Genomic DNA, 20660 nt, shown 5'->3' on the forward strand with positions numbered 1-20660 from the left:
CTGCTTTTGCTAATTGCCTGAGAATTAGCTGTTTATCAGCAAGGTTTATATTTAAATACAGTTTAACATATTTTTAGTAATTTTTTTGGATGTCATCCTCCTTTGTTGATTGTGGTCTTTAATTTTGTTAATGAGGTTACAGAGAAAAGTTAAGAGGAAGGCTATAGTAAAAAACTGAACTGAGATGGAACAAAGAGGAGCAGGATTCAGCAGATTCTTACGTTGATAGTGATGCAATTTTTATATTCTCCATTTTAATTTTTATGAATATCCTTATCAAGTAGTTAGTGACCTAAAAACTGTCAATAAAAAGTCTGTAAAATTTAGAACCTTGAATTGTTTGGAGTGTTGGAGAAATTATTTTGTGCTTGTGGTGTAAACCTATGAAGATGGATTGTTTTTTAGCTGAGAGCGTATCTCCTTAAGGTTTGCCTTAATAGCATATTTGTCATTGAGTAATAAGTGATAATTACCTTAATAATATGGTTTACAAGGTATGTTGGTAGCATCATCTAGCGAAGCTGAACCTGTGGAACAGTTTTCAAAGTTGTCACAAGAACAGCATCGAATTCAGCACAACAATGAATGTTCTTACCCCAAGTGGTTTATACCAAATACACTGAAGTATTATGTACTTTTACATGATGTAAGTGCAGGAGATGAACAGAGGTAAGTTTTATTTTTTTAATTTTAAATATTTTCCTTTTAAATGATTTAACATGAATTTGGAGATGAATTGTTTATATTTTAGATTTCCATTTTTTAAAAAATTCAGTAGTTTTAGGGGGTACCAATAGTTTTTGGTTACATGGGTACATTATATAGTGGGGGAAGAAGTCTAGGCTTTAATTGTATCCACCACCCCCACCTGTACACATTGTACTCACCCTCCCCATTCTGAGTCTTTTAAAATTTTATTTATTTTTGGTCTGACTTCTTTCACTCAGCATAATTATTTTGAGATTCTTCTATTTTGTTGTGTTCATCAATATTTTTTATTGCTGATAGTACTAAATTGTATGGATATATCACATTTTATCTATTCATGTAGTCATTTTCTATTGCTGATATAACAAATTATCACAATCATAATGACTTAAAACAGCACTCAGAGTTAGTTAACTCATGGTTTTTAGGTCAGAAGTTCTGACGGACTGGGCTGAGTTTGCTACTTAGGATCTTAGAAGGCTAAAAACAAAGTGTTAGCTGGACTGGGCTCTTAATTGGAGAGTCTAGGGAAGAATGAGTTTTCAAGCTCATTCAGATTGATGGCAGAATTCGGTTCTGTGTGGCTACAGGGTGGAGGTACCCAGGTTCTTGCTGTTGACTGGGAGTCACTCTCAGCTTCTGTAGCCTGCTCTTTTCCTTGCACGTGGCCCCCTCCATCCTCAAAGCCTAAATAGCACATCCAAAAAAACCCTAATAGTACCCTTGAACTTCTCTGACTCAAATTTGGGATTTTTAAAAATTAAAAATTTTTTTTGTCGCCCAGGTTAGAGTACAGTAGGCACATTCACGGTCACTGCAGCCTCGACCTGTGAGTCTCAGGTGATCCTTCTGGCTCAGCCTTCCAAGTAGCTGGAACCACAGGTGCATGCCACCACGTCTGGCTAATTTTTTGATTTATTGTAGAGATGAGATCTCACCAAGTTGCCCACGGTGGTCACAAACCCCTGGACTCAGGCAATCCTCTCGCCTCTGCCTCCCAAAATGCTGAGATTACAGGCGTGAACCACCATGCCTGGCCTTAGATTTTTTTTTTAATACAAGAAAGGAAAGTAGAAATGTATTATAATGTGAACTTAAATTGATAAACATTTAACTTTATCTTTTATTTGGAGTTTTGTTCAATGGCTAAGTCATTTTATGTTAGATTTCCAGTGATTACTCATGCTTTCTTTTTCATGTTAATTTCTTACACAATCTGTGTACAAAAACACTTATCATTTTACACCTATAGTTCTTAACTGTTATATCTTATTTTATATATAATTATTTCTCTTTTTTTTGGCCCCAGTTTTTCTCTAACTTTTCTCTGCCTGACTCTTACTTATAGGCAATTCGTGTTTCACTGTCCATTCTTGCCACTTTATATTTTTAGCCATGATGTTTTTCACAATTTCCAAACGTTTATTTTTTTATGTTTTCTTTAAAATTCATTATTAGTGGTTTGCAGTAGTTCTTTTATTTTGAGGATATGTGAATAGCTTGTCTTTAAAAATGAAATAAATTTTTGAAAAATGAGATAAACATTATCAGTAATTTTACTTTGGGGTTTCATTTTGACTTTTATTTCAAGATGTGGATCAAATTAATATTTTGTTTCAAACTATTGTTTTGCTATCTTAGTGCTACTTAGGATATGTAATTTAATAATAATTTCCTGCCCTTGTTCTGAGCACAAACTATCATCTTTTTAAATAATTTATTCTCTGAAGAACCAAAGAATTACTCTGAGGGTTAGTCCTTAGGTTTTTTTTGAAATGACTGCAGCCTTTTGTAAAGTATACTGTATAGATATGACTAATTTGAAATGACTATTAAAATTGGTTTCCATCAGTTGAATATGGAGCCTGTCTTCCATATTCGGTGGTTGTCAGTGGATATTTAAGTAGTCACAGAAGTATTAGGTCATTGGTTCTTATGTTTAGCAGTAACATTGGTAAAATGAGCAGTAACATTGGTAAAATGGTAAAATTGGTTTATTGCCCTTGAGGATGTATACACATACACATATATTTCTATGTGTATTTATACAAATTTTTGATAACTACTTTGCTTATCCAGCTTTAATTTTATAGCGTATAATATAACTTAGTTGTTTGCTAGACTTGTTATTTACATGGCATTAGCATTTAAATATACTTTAAGGTTTTCTTGAGGTGTGTGGGGGAGGGGCACCAGATAGTTGACTGACTGAAAAATGCACATTTAAACTATGTTAGCTCTATGAGCCGGGTGTAGTGACTCACGCCTATAATCCCAACACTTTGGGAGGCGGAGGTGAGAGGATTGCCTGAGCCTACAGGTTGGAGACCAAGTATGAGTTGGAAGGATCACTTGAACCCAGCAGGTTGAGGCTGTGGTTATTGCACTCCAGCCTGGGTGACAGAGTGAGACTCTAACTCAAAACAAAACAAAAAAACTATGGTAACTCTGTGGACCAAAATTCCATTTTACTTATTTTGTACTGTTTGTTTCTCTCGCTGTCATATTTAAATATCTTCTCATCACCAACTAACAAGTTTAATAATTATATCTTCTTTTTTTTTTTGAGTCAGAGTCTCACTGTGTTGCCCAGGCTGGAGTGCAGTGGCATGCTCATGGTCACCACAGCCTCGACCTGCTAGGCTCAGGCAATCCTTACACCACAGCCTTCCAAGTAACTGGAACTACAGGCGTGCGCCACCACACCTAGTTAATTTTTTGATTTGTTGTAGAGATGAGATCGCTCCATGTTGCTCAGGCTGGTGTTGAACCCCTGGACTCAGACAATCCTCTCCTTCTGCTTCCCAAAGTGCAGAGGTTATAGGTGTGAGCCACTGTGTCCAGCCTAATTATTATATCTTAGAGTGTGGAAATTAGAATGCTTTCTGTTATATCTGAGGTTTGTTGCATATAAGTTCATAGATCCAGCTACTATAAATTTTGCTAAGAAAAGGGATGGATTTTATGTAATAAATACGTTGACTACTTTTGTTCGGTTTTCTCCTCCTTTTCTTCCTTTGAACTATGTCTTGTTTGGTTTATTGGTTCTGTACTTTTGAGTCTTAGCTCTTTTGTTTATCAATAAATATCCTCTAAGATGGAATTTCCTAAAGTCATATTTCCTGAAGACTAGTTCCCATGGTTGAGAGAGGGTTCTTGATCTCTAAGTTTGAAGCTGCTCTTTGAAATTGCACAGTGCACATTTTAACAAATGGAAGCCTTAAAAGAGGGCTGCTGTAAAGATACTGGTTTGTTTACTGTAGTTTCCCCAAACTAGTTTGACCACCAGAACTCTCTCTTTGAATAACATATGGGAGAATCTTGGAGAACTTTGTTCTGTGGCACACACTTTGGTAACTCTGCCTTAAGGTGATTTCTAAGCTAGCTAAATTTCAATTGGGATCATGATTTTTGTTTTAATTTTCTAATTATTTGACTCTAATTTTCTGTTCTGCCTTTTTTGGAGGGCTTGTTTTTGCATTATTTTAATATTTACTATTGCCTACGATCTGCTCCCCATTTACTATAAACTTTTTTCCATTTTTATTGTAGAGCTGAATCAATTTATGAAGAAATGAAACAGAAATATGGAACTCAGGGTTGCTATTTACTTAAAATTAATTCTCGAGCGTCTAATCGAGCATCAGATGAACAGATACCAGATCCTTGGAGTCAGTATCTCCAGAAAAGTAGTATTCAAAACCAGGTATATATAAAAAAAAAATGAAAAGTGAATTACACATTAAGAATTGAATTAGATAGGCTAGACATGTAGAAAATATAATTTCTGAATGTCCATTTACTTCACTACAAATACTCACAGTTGGCTCTTTATTATCCACAGCTCCAGGGTTGCCTGCCTACATTTTCAGCATGCTCTTATGGCCACCTCTTAGAGCTCATGCTTGTTAGGTGTGTGGGCTTTTCTCCCTAACTTCCCTTTGATTTCTCTTCTTTATGAACTTTCAGGAATCGTTATTTCTTCCTTCTTTTTTTTTTTAAACTGGAGTTCTAGACAAATGTTAATTCTTGTCTGTTGGCTTAAGTGGGTGGGTGTAAGGTTTCATGGTCTGTCAACTTTTTAAGGTACAATATTGGTAGTATTCAAATGCCAAGTTCCTATGCTTAATTCAGATAGTCAAGAGTCTACTGTTTTCTATTTCAGAGGAGGAATCCTTAGGGGAAAATATATTTATATTTTGTATAATTAAATACTGTGTATATGCTTCTAAAAAAGTCAATTGTAATAGTTTATGTAACTTTTGTTCTTCTAATTAAGTGTTATTTGATAATCTGTTTGCCTTGTTTTTCTTAGATAGAATTTTTAATCTAGTTATAGTACTATCTTGGTTTTCTAGTGACTTTAGTCCTGAAGTAATTGTTGACCTTCCATAAAATAATGCTGGGGAGAAGTCTCTGAGTAAAGAAGAACTAGTTGGAAATGAGGAATTTTATTTTTTTGAATGGTCTTTCAGAGGACCATGCTAGTATCAATACTGAAAAAACTCAGTTTAGAATTCAACCTTCTAAGGCTGTGAAGGGAAACATAATCAGATTGTCCAATTTGAGGATTCTAAATTACAGAAGACAGAAGTATCAGAAATTCTGTAACTTAGAATCCTAGAAGCCCAACGTTAATTTGAAGGTTATCAAATCTAGCCCCTGATCTAATGCTTTACTTTTCTTTCTCTATCCTTTTACCCATCCCTTTTTCTTGCCCTGCCTGACTCTAGTAGTCCATCTCTCTTGCCATTATTCCTTTCTAAAGGCATGTGTATCTGCCTGTATGAATACCTGTGTGTATCTATCTAATCTACAGATCACATGTAAATTGAGACAGAAATAATTTGAATTCAGAAGAATTAGAGTAGTAGATTGAGTGTGAAAGGAGGTTTAAGAATATAGCAGGTGTTGACCAGGTGTGGTGGCTCATGCCTATAATAATCCCAAGCACTTTGAGAGACTGAAACAGGAGGGTTGTTTGAGGCCAGGAGTTCAAGACCATCCTGAGCCACATAGCAAGACCCCATCTCTACAAAAAAACATTTTTTTTTTAATTAGCCAGGTGTGATGAAGTGTACCTGTAGTCCCAGCTACTTGGGAGGCTGAGGTGGGAGAATCACTTCAGCCCAGGTGTTTGAGGCTGTGGTGAGCCGTGTTTGTGCTACTGCACTCCAGCCTGGGCAACAGAGTGACATCCTGACTCAAAAAAAGAAAAAAAACAGCAAATAATACAAATAATATAGTAGGTGTGGATGGGAGTGATAGAAAAAGGTTCGTGGAAGAAGTTAAGAATTTGGTGGACTAGAAGAAAAGAGTCTTACTGTAGCAAATAAATGAGGCCAATAGCAGAGCAGCCATGATTGTTAATGGATACAGTGATATCTTAAATCTGATTAAATATAGCTGCTAATTTGCTTTCATTTTATTTTAATAGGAATCATATGAAGATGGTCCTTGTATTGTAACTTCAAATAAGAATTCTGATAGTAATTTGCTTTCATTGGATGGATTAGATAACGAAGTCAAAGGTCTTGATATATTTTCTCTAAGTTTCTCTTTTGATTGAAAATATGTACTGTTGTCAAAGCATGCTAACTTTTATAGATAAAAGATGGGGGAAATTTTCATAATGCAAAAAGATAATGGACAGGTTAGTTTTTCTTCTGAAGATGTTACTGAGTCATTTGAGTTTGATTATTTTTGAAATTGAAAAATTTGTTTTATAAAAGTAATGTATGAGATTTATTTTTTAAAACTTTGTAGAAAGCAGGGAAGATGTCATGCATAGCATTAATTTACAAATTAGCATGATTTTGAAAACTTTGTTTCTGTATTTCTTTTTTTTTTTTTTAGTTGGAGCCTCACTGTACCCAGGCTGGAGTGCAGTGGCACACTCATAGCCACTGCAGTCTCGACCTGCTGGGCTCAGGTGATCCTTCCACCTCAGCCTTCCAAGTAGCTGGAACTACAGGCACATGCCACCACTCCTGGCTAATTTTTTGCTTTAATATAGAGATGAGGTCTTGCCAAGTTGCCCAGACTGGTCTCAAACCTGTGGGCTCAGGCAGTCCTCTCACTTCTGCCTCCCAAAGTGCTGGGATTATAGGCATGAGCCTTGTTTTTGTATTTTCAACTACAGTTTTGGTAATGATAGTTCTAAATGTTTTTGTTATAATTTTTCTTATGGCTTAGTTGTGCTGTGTAAAAGTTATTCTTTATATTATTTAGAAACTGTATGTTTCTTCATTTCCTGATTTACATGAATTTTAAAATTTCTGTTACATGTACCAAGACAAATATTAACTCAAGCCCTTTAATTTGGGGATAGGAAATGTTAATGTTACTGTATCTTGGACTTCTAAGATATACAGAAAAATAAAGGCTTTCAACATTCTTCCTTTTTTTTCTTTAGCAGTATGGTAGTATTATTACAATTTTATGTTGCATTGTGAGAGTAAAAGAAAGATTTCTTTTTCATTAGATGGCTTACCAAATAACTTTAGAGTTCACCCACTTCAGTTGGACCAAACCAGTGACTCTTCTAACAGTATTGATGGTCCAGATCATGTAAAATCAGCTTCATTACATGAAACAAAGAAAGGAAATACTGGAATAATTCATGGTGCATGTTTAACACTTACTGATCATGATAGAATTCGACAATTTATACAAGAGTTTACATTTCGAGGCCTATTGCCACATATTGAGAAAACAATTAGGCAATTAAACGATCAGGTATGATTTAATTTTTTTTAATTTATATTTTTAAAATGTAAATGTATAGTAAATTTACAAGTGATGAAATTTTATTTAACCCTAGAAAAAATTTATTTGTTTTCACTAGAATTTTGCCAGCATATTAGACAGTTTTCTTTAAACTGGTGTTATTAAAATGAACATTTGCTCACTATTAAAGCTTTTTAGTTACTTAAAATTTTTTTATATTAGTGAAAAAATAATAAATTCTGCATATTTGTGAACATATTTAATTTTTCTTTAAGCTAATATCAAGAAAAGGTTTGAGTCGATCTCTATTTTCTGCAACTAAGAAATGGTTTAGTGGCAGTAAAGTTCCAGAAAAGAGCATTAATGAGCTGAAAAATACATCTGGATTGCTGTGAGTAAAATATCATTTTTGCTTTTTCTGTGTTTAATTCTGACTAGTGTTTGACTGTGTAATATCTGTGAAAAATAACTGTCTCTTTAATTTCTTAGTTTCGTATTGGTCAAAACTCAGGTAGATAAGTATGATGACTGTAATTAAATTGTATTAATTTTTTTTAAAGAACTAAGTAGTTGGACATCTAAAAATAAATAACTAGGAAAGGCATTTTACTTTGAGTCTGCTTCCCTATTTGTAAAAATATAAAGTTAGATTAGGTATTCGTTAATAACTCTTCTGTTTCTAAAATATAATGACCTAGTGATCTAAGATAAGGCATGTATTTAGAAAATTTTGTTTTATACAAAATCCTGTTTTAAGGGAAAATGCAAATAATCCATTTTGGATTTTAATTCTTTTCCTGGTTGTATGTTAAAGTGAATCACCCGGAATTAATCACTTACTTCATAGTTTGACTGTGGAGAAAATGCTTGCTTGATGTTGAGAAGTTCCCAGGGCTATAAATAATAAAATAAGGAACCTTCTGTTTCCAGATATTTTTGAGAGATAACCGTCTTCTTGGAAGGTAGAATTCCTTTAAAACAGGATCGGTTTCCCTCATGTTCTGGAAGAACATGGCAGCTTGTTATACATTTTGTAATTTTAATGATTTTAGAGGTCATAAATTATAAATTATTTTCTTTACTTATTCTGTATTCACAGGTATCCACCAGAAGCACCAGAGCTTCAAATCAGAAAGATGGCTGATTTATGTTTTTTGGTGCAGCATTATGATTTGGCTTATAGTTGTTATCATACTGCAAAGAAAGATTTTCTTAATGATCAAGCAATGCTTTATGCAGCTGGTGCCTTGGTTGGTATTCTATAATATTATGATTCTTTATTTTTGCTACCAAAAATGATTTAGAAATTTCTCTTAATACCAAACAAAACCTTTACGGATAAAGCTGTACTCAAATAGCACACAGTGCTTTATAGATTTTTAATTCCTTTATGCTGAGTTGATGGACTTCCCTCAGACTAGTTTGTTTACTGGGTGTGGTAGTAGACGCCTGTATTCCTAGCTACTTGGGAGGCTGAGATGGGATGATCACTTAAGCCTAGAAGCTTGAGACCTGCCTGGGCAACTTAGATTACGTCTCTAAAAATAAATAAAATTTTAATAAATAAAATAGATAAATAAAAGTTTCTTAGAAAAGAAGGATAAATCAAATAAAATAAGTAAAATAAATAAATAAAAGTTTCTTAGAAAAGAAGGAAAAAGAAAAAACACTAGTTCATTAGAAGATGGTCATATGTTAAGATTTATTTATGTATTTATTTTCATTTTTATTGTGGCAGGGTCTTGCTGTTTTGCCCTGGCTGATCCTAAACTCCTGGATATAAGCAGTCCTTTTGTCTTGGCCTCCTAAAGTGTTAGTAATATAGACGTGAGCCATCAGGCCAGGCCGAGGATTTATTTTTCCATATTTGATTAGTACCTTTAATTTTTGCATCAGTTTTCAAAATTTAATTTGAATTTCATTTTTTGTCATATTCAAAGTATAAAGATTTTTTGTGTGTGTATGTGTCAGGGTCTCAAATTGTCTCCCAGACTGTAGTGCAGTGGCACAATCATGGCTCATTGCAGCCTTAAAGTCCTGGACTCAAGCAGTCTTCCCTCCTCCGCCTTCCCAAGTAGCTGGGACTACAGGCACACGTCACCACCATACCTAGATGATTTTTTTGTAGAGACAAGCCTTGCTGTGTTGCCCAAGCTGGTCTCAAACTCCTGGGCTCAGACAATCTTCCCTGCTGGGCATCACTAAGTGTTCAGATTACAGGCATGAGCCACCATGCCCAGCCTTTCTTTAGGAGATTCTTTTAAACCCTGAAAAATATTTTTAAGTTGCTTGATGTGTGACTTTATATTGGTCAAGAACATGTACTTTGGTGTGAGTCAGTCTCTCATCTTAAGCAGGTTATTGAATATCTCTAAGCAAACCCAGGTGTTCAGAAGAATTTTCTATATTTGTTGCCTAAAACTTTTAAATGTTTTTGAAAAGTTGTTAAAAAAATACATATGTAATTTGGTTTGTTTAGAAAAGAGTAAAACTAACACCCTTATTTTCTATTTAATCTTTTAAAAAACATGTAAGCTTTAAACAAGTTGAGAACAAAAGTTTATAAGAACTCTAAATACTTTCAGTTCATTGGTAATTATCACGTAGATACATCTGGTCGGGCTTGGTGGCTCAGCCTGTAATCCCAGCACTTTGGGAGGCCGAGGTGAGTGGATTGCCTGAGCCTGCAGGTTTGAGCCCCGCCTGTGCAACTTGGTGAGACCTCATCTCTACAATAAACCAAAAATTAGCTGGGCATGGTAGCGCGTGCCTCTAGTTCCAGCTACTTGGAAGGCTGAGGTGGAAGGATCTCCGGAGCCCAGCAGGTTGAGGCTGCGGTGGCCAGGAGCGGCCACTGCACTCCAGTCTGGGCGACAGAGTGAGACTCCAACTCAAAAAAAAAAAAAATGGAATCTATTTTACATTAATTTTAATACTATATATAAAATTAAAATAGACCGTTTTCAAATATAAAGCCAAAATAGCAAAATTATGTTACTATTGCTTTCTATTTCTCTAATATTTTTTACTGAAAAAAGTAACCACTTTTTAAAAGCCTTCCTTAGAAACTGAAAATATACTTTATTCATAATAAGCATTTGAAAATATAAATGTATTTTCCTTGGTTAGATATCAGCTGATCGTTTATTATAATCATCCAATATAAGCTAATTCAAAATCACAAATAATGTTATTATTACTTCCTTATAGTATAGGTATAAATTTGTAATTATAAAATTTTATATAATGTATGCAAGTTGAATGTTTATATATAGGTAAAAATCATACAATTTTTTTGTAGTTTAATTTATCATAATTAACTGGCAGTTAGATTAGTTCTTGATGAAAATCTTTGTAAAATGTATTAATCCATTATAGAATATAAAACAACGTAATTGTTAAAGATTGTACAGTAGTTTAAGGTGGTCATTCTGAATATTCTCATTGTATCTGTAGAAATTGTTAGTTTTGTTCTGATGTACGAGGGGGATATCCCCCAAAAAACAGAATTATTTTTTGGAGAGTGGGCCCCTTGTAGTACAGGCTTCCCCTGCTGAATAAGTGTTCTGGTATCCCATTGGCCTCACTGTACCAGCTAGTGTTGTTGTGAGAGACTGCGTTTAGCTTCAGTAAATTGTTTTTGGATATTGTTTGAACATGTTTGCCCATTTCATGATGGGTAATTTATGAGTGCACCTGCCCACATCGCACTGAGTTTTTAGCAGTTTTTGACTAAAAACAGCATGATCCCGTGTCCCACACTCCCTAATCACCTGATCTCACCCTGAGCGACTTTTTTTTATTTTCTTGAATGAAAAAAGTCCTCAAAGGAAAACGTTTTGCCAGTGTGGAAGAGGTGAAACAAAAACAGTAGAAGCACCAGAAGGCATCAAAATTGACAAGGTCAAAAACTGTTTTGAGCAGTGGAAAAACCGTCTTGATAGGTGTTTTATATCAAATGGAAAGTACTTTTAAGGTTGCTAAAGTTTAAACATGTAAGAATAAATGCACAATTTTTTATAAATAAATTCCGGGGTTTTTCGGGTCCCCCCGTATATTGATTTACTATTTACTGCAGAATTAAATTGAAGAATTGGCCAAGTGCAATAGCTCAGCCTGTAATCCCAGCACTTTGGGAGGCCAAGATGAGAGGATTGCCTGAGCCTGGGGGTAAGAGACCAGCCTGGGCAACTTGGTGGGACCTCGTCTCTACAATAAATTAAAAAATTAGCGGACGTGGTAGCTCACACCTGTGGTTCCAGCTACTTAGAAGGCTGAGGCAAAAGGATTGCCTGAGCCCAGCAGGTCGAGGCTGCGGTGACCGGTAGGCGTGTCACTGCACTCCAGCCTGAGTGACAGAGTGAGACTCCAACTCAAAAAAGTGAAATAAAATACAAAATTGAAGAATCACTAAAATTTGGGGTATATATTTCTAACAAGTTTTTTTTTTAGTATATTTTTAATAAGGTACATATATGTAGTAATATAATACACATATAGTAAATAAAATATATTTTTGTACAATATAGTATACTACGTAGTCAATATAGTTTTTGTAAAATATAGAATTATATGAATATTCTGTATTATAGTAATTAAAATATAAACTAGTTAAGAAAACATGTTTCAGAGCTGTACAATATTTTGTCACATGGATATTATGTATTTGTATTTAGCTTATTCAGTAAATTTTGGAGTAGCACTCCTGTATACTGAGGATACAGAGGTATTCTGAAACAAAAATGGTTCATATTGTCATGGAAATGTAAGTTAAAGGCTTTAGTCATGTTTCAGTTTTTAGCTAATTATGTGGTTTTCTTTCTATTTTAAAAAATGTTGCAGAGAAATACAAAAAGTGGAGTATGGCATTAATGATCCCCAATCCACCCAGTTTGTGAAGATTTCCAGTTTATTTATAGCAAAGCTTGTACTAAAGCTTGGTTTCCATGAGAGCACAAGTAAGGATGTAGTAGGATATTTTACCAACAGAACCAAAAGCATACATTTTAATCTACATTACTAAATCCTTTCACATCATTATATGTTATGTAAATTATTAACTGAAGTTCTAAGCATTGACAGTAGATTGGGTTTTTAAAATGAAATGTGTCCTAGAAAATTGTACCTTTTATATGGTATCAGATATAAATTAGAGTGTATAATTAGAATATGTTGATAGTACAAGCTATTGTGAGCTCTGTTTTCATATGGTTGTTGGCAATACATTGAAAAGAAATATACTTCATTTTGTTCTCGCTGTGTGATCCTACTATTGTTCTGTTCCTTACTCATTGAGGGTTAGGGAAAAATAGGGAGGAGTTGGTAGCAGAAATCTTAATCTGTGCTCACTTGGTAGTATGTACTATATATATACCATAACCCAAAGTGTTGGCTAGGCTTTTTTGGAAATTTTATTTAAATGCTGAGTGGATGACTTTGGAATTTGACTAGAGAGTTTTAAGATGAAAAAAGAGCTTATATAAATATATTTTCATGTCCTTGTTAGCTCTGAATTTTATACATGCATATACAGTAAAACCCCAGCACATTTCATTCTAAATTTTAGGCTTCGTGAATGCTAGACTATAAGAATATTTCTCCTTTTGAAATAGTATAAATTATATCTTTTCCTTCAGGAAATGGCAGCAGTGTCAGCTTTTCTTCAGCCAGGAGCACCTAGGCCATACCCTGCTCATTACATGGATACAGCAATTCAGACATACAGGGATATCTGCAAGTAGGTGACTGTATATTTATGTTCTGTCCAGTTGGAGATTAATTTGGCATCTTTGATGTTAGTAGATATAAACTATTCTTTGTTTTTCGTGCCTGAATTCCCAAGTCCACTTAACAAATCAGAAATAAGTTGAGTTGATTTTCTTAAAAATTAGTGTTATGTTATATACTCTTTTGCTTTCCTATTTTGTTTGGATTTGTGGTTAGGAATTTGTTGTATGTAATGTTGAAGTTGTATGTTGTTACACTGAGGACATTTCTGATCTTAACTACTATCAAGCCAGGAATTAGCCATTTTGATTTTTCTTCGATAAACAGGCAAAACACAAAGAGTTAGGTAATAATCCAGGGGAAAAAAATTAAAAGTGTTTTGTCCTCATAGTGAGTTGTATTGACACTCTATAGGGACTCACCACCTGTAAGGAGACTATGAACTGGTCCAGAAGTAGTCAGGGGAGATATCATGGGATGTTTGATGAAAAGACCTTGAAAGGTGGTTGGGATTTGATAACTGTAAAGACGTTTCAGGGTGGTGCTTGGCAGGCATAATGTTTTAGATGCAGCATTACTGGTGAAAGGGAATGGCTAGATTGGAGGGTTTGTGTATATGGAAAGGAGTGATGATAAATTTGGAGAGAAGGTTAGAGATAACTCAGTGTGAGGAACTTTAACTTATTAAGCTGTAGTTAAGATTTATGTAGTAAATAGTAAATGGGAAACTACCAAGTATTTGAGTAGAGACTTAACATAATAAAAGTTATTTTTCGGCCAGGCTTGGTGGCTCAGCCTGTAATCTCAGCACTTTGGGAGGCCGAGATGAGTGAATTGCCTGAGCCCGCAGGTTCGAGACCCGCCTGGGCAACTTCACGAGACCTCATCTCTACAACAAATCAAAAATTAGCCGGGTGTGGTAGTGTGCGCCTGTAGTTCCAGCTACTTGGAAGGCTGAGGTGGAAGGATCGCTGGAGCCTCCAGTAGGTCGAGGCTGCGGTGGCCAGGAGCGGCCATTGCACTCCAGTCTGGGCGACAGAGTGAGACTCCAACTCAAAAAAAAAACAAAAACCAGTTATTTTTCAGAAGATTAATCTGACTTTTCTATTTTAGACTAGATGCACTGAAAGAAATAGAGAGGCAGTTTTGACTTCAGTAATGTTGAAGTAGAAGTAGTAGTTGTAATAGCAACATGTTTACAACACAACATTATTAATAAAATAGTCATTAACATTTTTTAATAATTAACATTAATTGAGTATTCAGCATTTTCCACCATGTTCACGTAGTTTACACGCTCATTTAATCTTCTCAACAAACCTGTAGAATAGTGGATGCTATTAATATCCCATTTTACAGATAAGGAAATTGAAACTTTAAAAGTTTTACTTGTCCAAAGGCATGCAGCTAATAAATGGTGGAGGCAGTATCAAATCCTAGCTCTTTTTTTGTCATATATTCGAGAATGTATCTGGAGAGTCTTGCATGAGACACAACCTCCTGCGAAAGAGGAACGAACCCCTGAGGGTGACTGAAAAGGAGAGTCACAAGGTAGAAGAACTAGAAGAGTGAAGTACCAGGATGCTAGAGTGGTCAGAGAGTTTCAAGAAGTTTGATATTCTTTCTCAGAAAACATCTCCCTTGTCCTCACAACGGTCAGAACTTGTGGAAAGAGGTGTAAAAGACAGGGACTGATACCTGGTGACCCAGACAGCCTTGCAGACCTTGACAGTCCAATGTGTCCACCTGTCTACCACAGATTGTGTGCTTTTCCTAAGTACATATTTACTATTATGAATTCTTTACATCGTAATCTTCATTTTAGGGTATCATAATTGGTAAAATTTGTTGATAGTTTAATTTTGGGATAAATTGGAAACTGCATAAATTATACATGGCAATTTTAAGAAGCTCCCTGATCTCAAAAATATTAAAATATAAACTTAAAAAAACAAACAAACCAGGAAACACAATATTTTGCTTTTGCAGTGTCTTCTTTTTAGAATGTTATGCTCTACGTTTAAACTGATGATCTTGTTTATCTTAAAACTTTCTTAATTTTTTTTTTCTTTTGTGAAGCCGTCCCTTTCTTCCTTTCTTTCTCCAAGTAATAAAAATTGTTTATTTTATGCTCATTCTCTCTTTTGTATCAGTTTCTGCTTTTAAGATAGGGATTGTGTTCTTGAAATGCCTCAATCCTCAGCACTTCCACTGTGCCTGACGCAAATGATTTTTTAAAATGTTACTTGAATAAACATATTAATAAATCCTTTATGTGTAATCTGTAGCTTAGTAGCTGATGATATAGGGAAATGGGTTAGGAATCTGATATAAATAAATAAAATAATGTTAAGATTTAGGGAGTTTATAAAATTTACTAAGAACAATCTTTTAAGAACTGAGCTTGTTATGTGTGAGTAGGTGCATAGTAGTTAGTTTTTGTGTTCATTAAAACAGTGCCATGAATTCATAAATACTAACCTGCTAAGAAAAACTGATGTGTGGAAGGTATTTGACAGGTCACTATAGTAATTTTTTAAAGTAGTACAGTTTATATTTTTAAGATATCCTTTTTTGGAACAGCCTTCCACAGTGAGTGCAAGTTAGCAATTTTTGGTTATAACTTTAAAGGCAAGTGATATTTTGATACTATAAGGGTTAGAAAGAAAAAGATAAAAACCTTTGCTGCCATTTTCCAGCAAAAGGATTCCATCTTGTAATTTGACATTAAGAATGTTTTCATTTATTTTTACTATTTTCAAGAATGAATTAATCTAATTCTAGATTACTGATCTAGTAGTCCACAAAACAAAATTTACGTGTTTTTGCAGATAAAAAGAATTGGCTCAGGAATCAGTGAGGCAACACTGACTTTATGCCATCTACAACTGAAACATTCTAACGATGAAAAATACCTAAATACTCCTAAAAGTAGTCAGCAGTATGAAGCACATAACCAGAGTTTGCATGAGGAAGAAAAAAAAAATATAAGTGACACGTTTATATTTCTTTCAGTTCAGAGCAATTTTTATTTGTTAATTAGCTGCTGGAACCAGCTGAGTTCTAGCTTTTTTGTGTATAGGAAATGTTACTTGCACTGCATTCTTTTGCTGAAATTATATGATGATAAAAGGTTTTGATGGGTTATAAGAATTCTTTGAAATTTTTAAATCTTTTTGGTGGCTTCAGAAAATAAGGACATAAACTTCTTTGCTTCTTTTCATAGTCAGCCCTCTCTGTCCATGGGTCCTGCATTTGTGGATTCAACTAAATGCAGATAGAAAAAATCCAACAATAAATAATAACAGTGCAACAATATAAAACATAAAGTATAATAGCAATTTATATAGCATTTACCTTGTATTAGGTATTATAAGTAATCTAAGAATGATTTAAAGTCTACGGGTGGGTGTGCCTAGGCTGTATGCAAGTACTGCACCATTTTTATATACGAAACTTTAGCATCTTCAGGTCTTGGTATCCTGGGGGTTCTGGAACCAATTCTTCATGATACTGAGGGACAACGATACTCAAAACTGTAATTGGAATCTTTTGCTGAACATGTTTACTCTGATATGCTAAGGTATTATAATGCTTATTATGTTTTCTTGTCTATTTTTCTTTAGGAATATGGTATTGGCTGAGAGATGTGTATTGCTTAGTGCTGAAATTTTAAAAAGCCAAAGCAAATATTCAGAGGCTGCAGCTCTCCTAATACGGTTGACCAGTGAGGTACTGAAACTGTGTAGTATTTGCTTTAATTCTTTTTAAAAGGTGAAAGGTATATCTTTTTTCTTGAGAGGGTGTACAAACCAAAAAATTAAAGGAGGATCTCTTTGGGAATTTACAACATGGCTATTTTAGTGTTTTGTTGAATTAATTTTAAATGTAACTTTTTATAAATTAATTTATTTTCATATTTTATGTCTACATTTTATTATTAGCCACAAACACGTATTGTGTCTCTTCTGTGACCTAGGTCTGTCCTATGTATAACAATATTTAAAACAACATGCCTGTGTGTCATTTCTGATATAAAACTGATACTAAAAAGAATAATAACTAAGGAATTTTTAATATAATTTTCAACTAGTATGAACTTCTTAAAAACATCTTAAACATTAAAACATCTACATTATGAATATTTCAAAAGAGAGAAAAAGTAATCCTTTTATCGTTCTCGAAGTTTTAACAACAGACATTATTGAGTTGCATTGACTACAGACTTGTAAAGAATGGTTGTAATTCTTTTATAGATATTGTTAATGACATATTTTAGATGAATAAATAAGAACAAAGGAGAAGAATCAAATACCTCCCTTGTCTATCCCTTAAATGTTAAATTACCCTAAGGTTTTAATCCTTGGACCGCTGTACTTTTTACTCTAAACATTTTTAGAGTGTTCAAGTTATGATTTTCACTCAGATCTGTCTCTAACTCTGACCTTTCCTTGAGCTTCAGATTTCTATGGCAGCTGTCTTTTAGCTTTATCTACTTAAATGTTTCCAAAGCATCTTAAATTAACATATCAAAATTTCTTACCTGATATATTGTGATCTTAAATTATGTTTTCACCAACTAGCTCTTCATTTGCTCAAGGCAGAAACGACTTGAGTTGTTCCCGTATTCTTCTATCCTGTCAGTAGTAACATAACTTGGGGGGTGTTTTTTTTCAACCTCTTAAACTTGTTTTCTTGTATCTCCCAACAATTTACTTGTTCTTTCTTTTGTTGTTTTTGTCGTTTGCTTGTTTTAAAGTCCTCCTCCTTTTCTAGTTCACGTTTTTAATACTTTTTATCTTGGACTGTGAGACCTTTTTACTCTTGCTTCACCTAATTTACTAGTCCTGATATCAGTGCTTACTTCAGATGGTCTTTCCCAATACCCCAGTTTGTTCTAAGTGTCTGTTCTGCTGTCTCATATGATGCTGTAAAATTTGACTTGCTATATTATCTTATGTTGGAAATTATGTTTAAGCTGTTCAGGCTACCTGAGGGCAGGGAATTGTGCTGTAGTCTACATTTTTATTCCTAGCGCCTAATCTATATTCCTGGCATACCTGGCAGATGCTCCACAAGTGTTTGTTGAACTGAACCATTAATTCTTCTACAAAGTTTTCTGTAAGATCTAACTAATTAGATTCAGGGATGATATTTAAAATGTTTAATAATTATTATTGCATGGACACTCATCAATCAGTATGAACAGAAGTCAGACATCATCTATTTTTTAGTACTGATATAGGCTCTTGAGTATGTTGCAGTTCTCAATTATAAAATAAATAATCTTAACTTGAGTTTGAATGTGTTGCTGTGTTTTTCAACCTCTGAATTATCAGTGAATGTAAAAAGAATTTATGGTTCAGGAGCTTGAATGCAATTTTTTTCCTTACTTAAGTGCTTTTAATTGCCATTCTACCCACATATGTGAATAAAATTTCTTTAAAGAAAATTCTCCTGTCTGCATTATAGCCTTGTTATTTTTTTTGTCATTCTCTTCTTTCCAACTCTTTGTTTTCCCTTTTCTTTCTCAATCTGGATGATTTATTTTGTCATGAAAGTCTAGAAAATATATCATTGTCATTCATTGCCTTGGGGTGGGGGCAGATTGTGGTGTATTTACCCAGAAATTATGATTCTCTTTTACAAATTTATTCAAGATAACTTGTAATTAATGACTGCTAGGCATAAAATTATAATGTGTGTAAATTATGTTAAATCTTTTCCAGTAATTTGCAATTATTTTATGTATTTTGTTAGCTAGAAAGGCTGTATAATATCATGAAAAGCACACTGGTCTTGAGGATAAAGAACTGAGTTATATATACTGTTGACATTCATGAATTGTGTTACCTAGATTTTTGCTAAGACCGTCATAGCAGAACACAGTTATTAGGCCTAGATGGAAAGAGTTGTGCTTTCACTTTAATTTGGAGACTCCAAATTTGTGGGCAAGTTTATCTTAATCTTGTTTTGTTCCCTGGGATTCTCAAAATGAAAGAGCAAATCCAGCTGAATGATAAAACATTTCACATTTACTACCACATAAGATATATCTGAATTTGATGCTTAAGACATCACTACTTGTATCTTTTTTTTTCTTCTTTTTTTGTGCCTTATTCCTTTTATTTCTTAACTTATAAAATTAATGTAAAAAAAAGAATGCATACTAAATATAGAAATACAAAAAGAAAAATAGTCACTCCCAATTCCACTACAAATAATGACCACTATAAACACTGTATATACTTTTCAAAAATTTTGGTTGACAAATACACAAATGCACAGACATATCCCAATTAAGAGTTATAACTGTCAGAAATTTAGAACAAATGTTCACTCTCAATGGAAAGCTGGACCAGATGTCTTTCAGGAGTCTTCCAAGGGTAAGATTTTCAGACTCTTTTAGAGTATGCCAGTCACTCTAATTATCTTTAAAACAATAGATGCCATGTTATAGTGCTGAATAAAACCAACAAAAGTGACACAGTATTCCAAAAACACTGAAAATGCACTTCACTTGAAATCTGCTATTTAAATGACACATCAAAGACAAAACCAAAAATAGAATTATTAGGTCATGGCGAGATTTTTCTCAAGCTGCAGAACAGTTTCCTTAAAGGCAGAATCCTCTGCCCAGTTGCCTTTACTCCCCAAAATGAGGTTCCAGTCTCTTCTTTTCTAACATCAAGCAGTTTTTCCTCTAAGTCCGAAGAGTCCTGCTGGGATTTCATTATTAATTTATTAAGCTTCAATATATGCTTCATGTTATGCACAAGCACACTAGACTTGGTGTTAACTTTCTCCAGATATCTTTTAAGTGCAATTGAAAGCTGATCCTGTCTAATGCAAGAGTTTTCACTTCAGAAGCATTTTTTGCGTCTTCAAGTTCATTTTCCAGGTCTTCAATTTTAGCTTCAATTTGCTTTTCTCGCCTGATGTGTTCTGGAGTTTTTTCTTCATTTGCATCAAGCATCGATTTATATTCTAAGAGTTGCTGTTTAGTCTGTGCTTTTAACCTGAGCAGCAGGGTCCTGCGGTCCTCGCTGAGCGCCGCCTGCGCGCCGGTGGCCTGTGGCGGCTCGCCCGCCTTGCCGTCCCTTCCGGAGTCTGCGGACTCGGCGGCGGCCGGGCGTCTTCTCCATCACTGCGGGGCGAGAAGCCGCTCCCGGGCCGCCTTTCCCGCCGCCTACTCAACGCTCAAAAGAGTATGTTTCTTTTTTTTTTTTTTCTTTTGAGTTGGAGTCTCACTCTGTCGCCCAGACTGGAGTGCAGTGGCCGCTCCCGGCCACCGCAGCCTCGACCTGCTGGGCTCCGGCGATCCTTCCGCCTCAGCCTTCCAAGTAGCCGGAATTACAGGCCTGCGCTACCACGCCCGGCTGGTTTTTTGATTTATTGTAGAGATGAGGTCTCGCTGCCCAGGCGGGTCTCGCCCAGGCGGGTCTCGAACCCGCGGGCTCAGGCAATCCACTCACCTCAGCCTCCCAAAGGCGCGG

At 34.8% G+C, this 20660-nt stretch overlaps 1 protein-coding gene across 5 annotated transcripts in view; it reads left to right on the forward strand.

The window, feature by feature from the left end:
• TRAPPC8 (trafficking protein particle complex 8) overlaps positions 1–20660 on the forward strand; it is a 119465-nt gene that overhangs the window by 21103 nt on the left and 77702 nt on the right. For all 5 annotated transcript variants that reach the window (XM_021706643.1, XM_008073380.2, XM_021706642.1 and 2 more), the window contains exons 4-11: positions 495–669; positions 4261–4414; positions 6146–6239; positions 7193–7446; positions 7713–7828; positions 8537–8687; positions 13074–13174; positions 16791–16896. In XM_021706643.1, the coding sequence (XP_021562318.1) occupies positions 495–669; positions 4261–4414; positions 6146–6239; positions 7193–7446; positions 7713–7828; positions 8537–8687; positions 13074–13174; positions 16791–16896 (1151 nt within the window). The remainder of the gene's footprint in view (positions 1–494; positions 670–4260; positions 4415–6145; positions 6240–7192; positions 7447–7712; positions 7829–8536; positions 8688–13073; positions 13175–16790; positions 16897–20660) is intronic.

This window comes from Carlito syrichta, unplaced genomic scaffold, assembly GCF_000164805.1.
Source record: "Carlito syrichta isolate Samal-C Ts95f unplaced genomic scaffold, Tarsius_syrichta-2.0.1 Scaffold315831, whole genome shotgun sequence".
Lineage (NCBI taxonomy): Eukaryota > Metazoa > Chordata > Mammalia > Primates > Tarsiidae > Carlito > Carlito syrichta.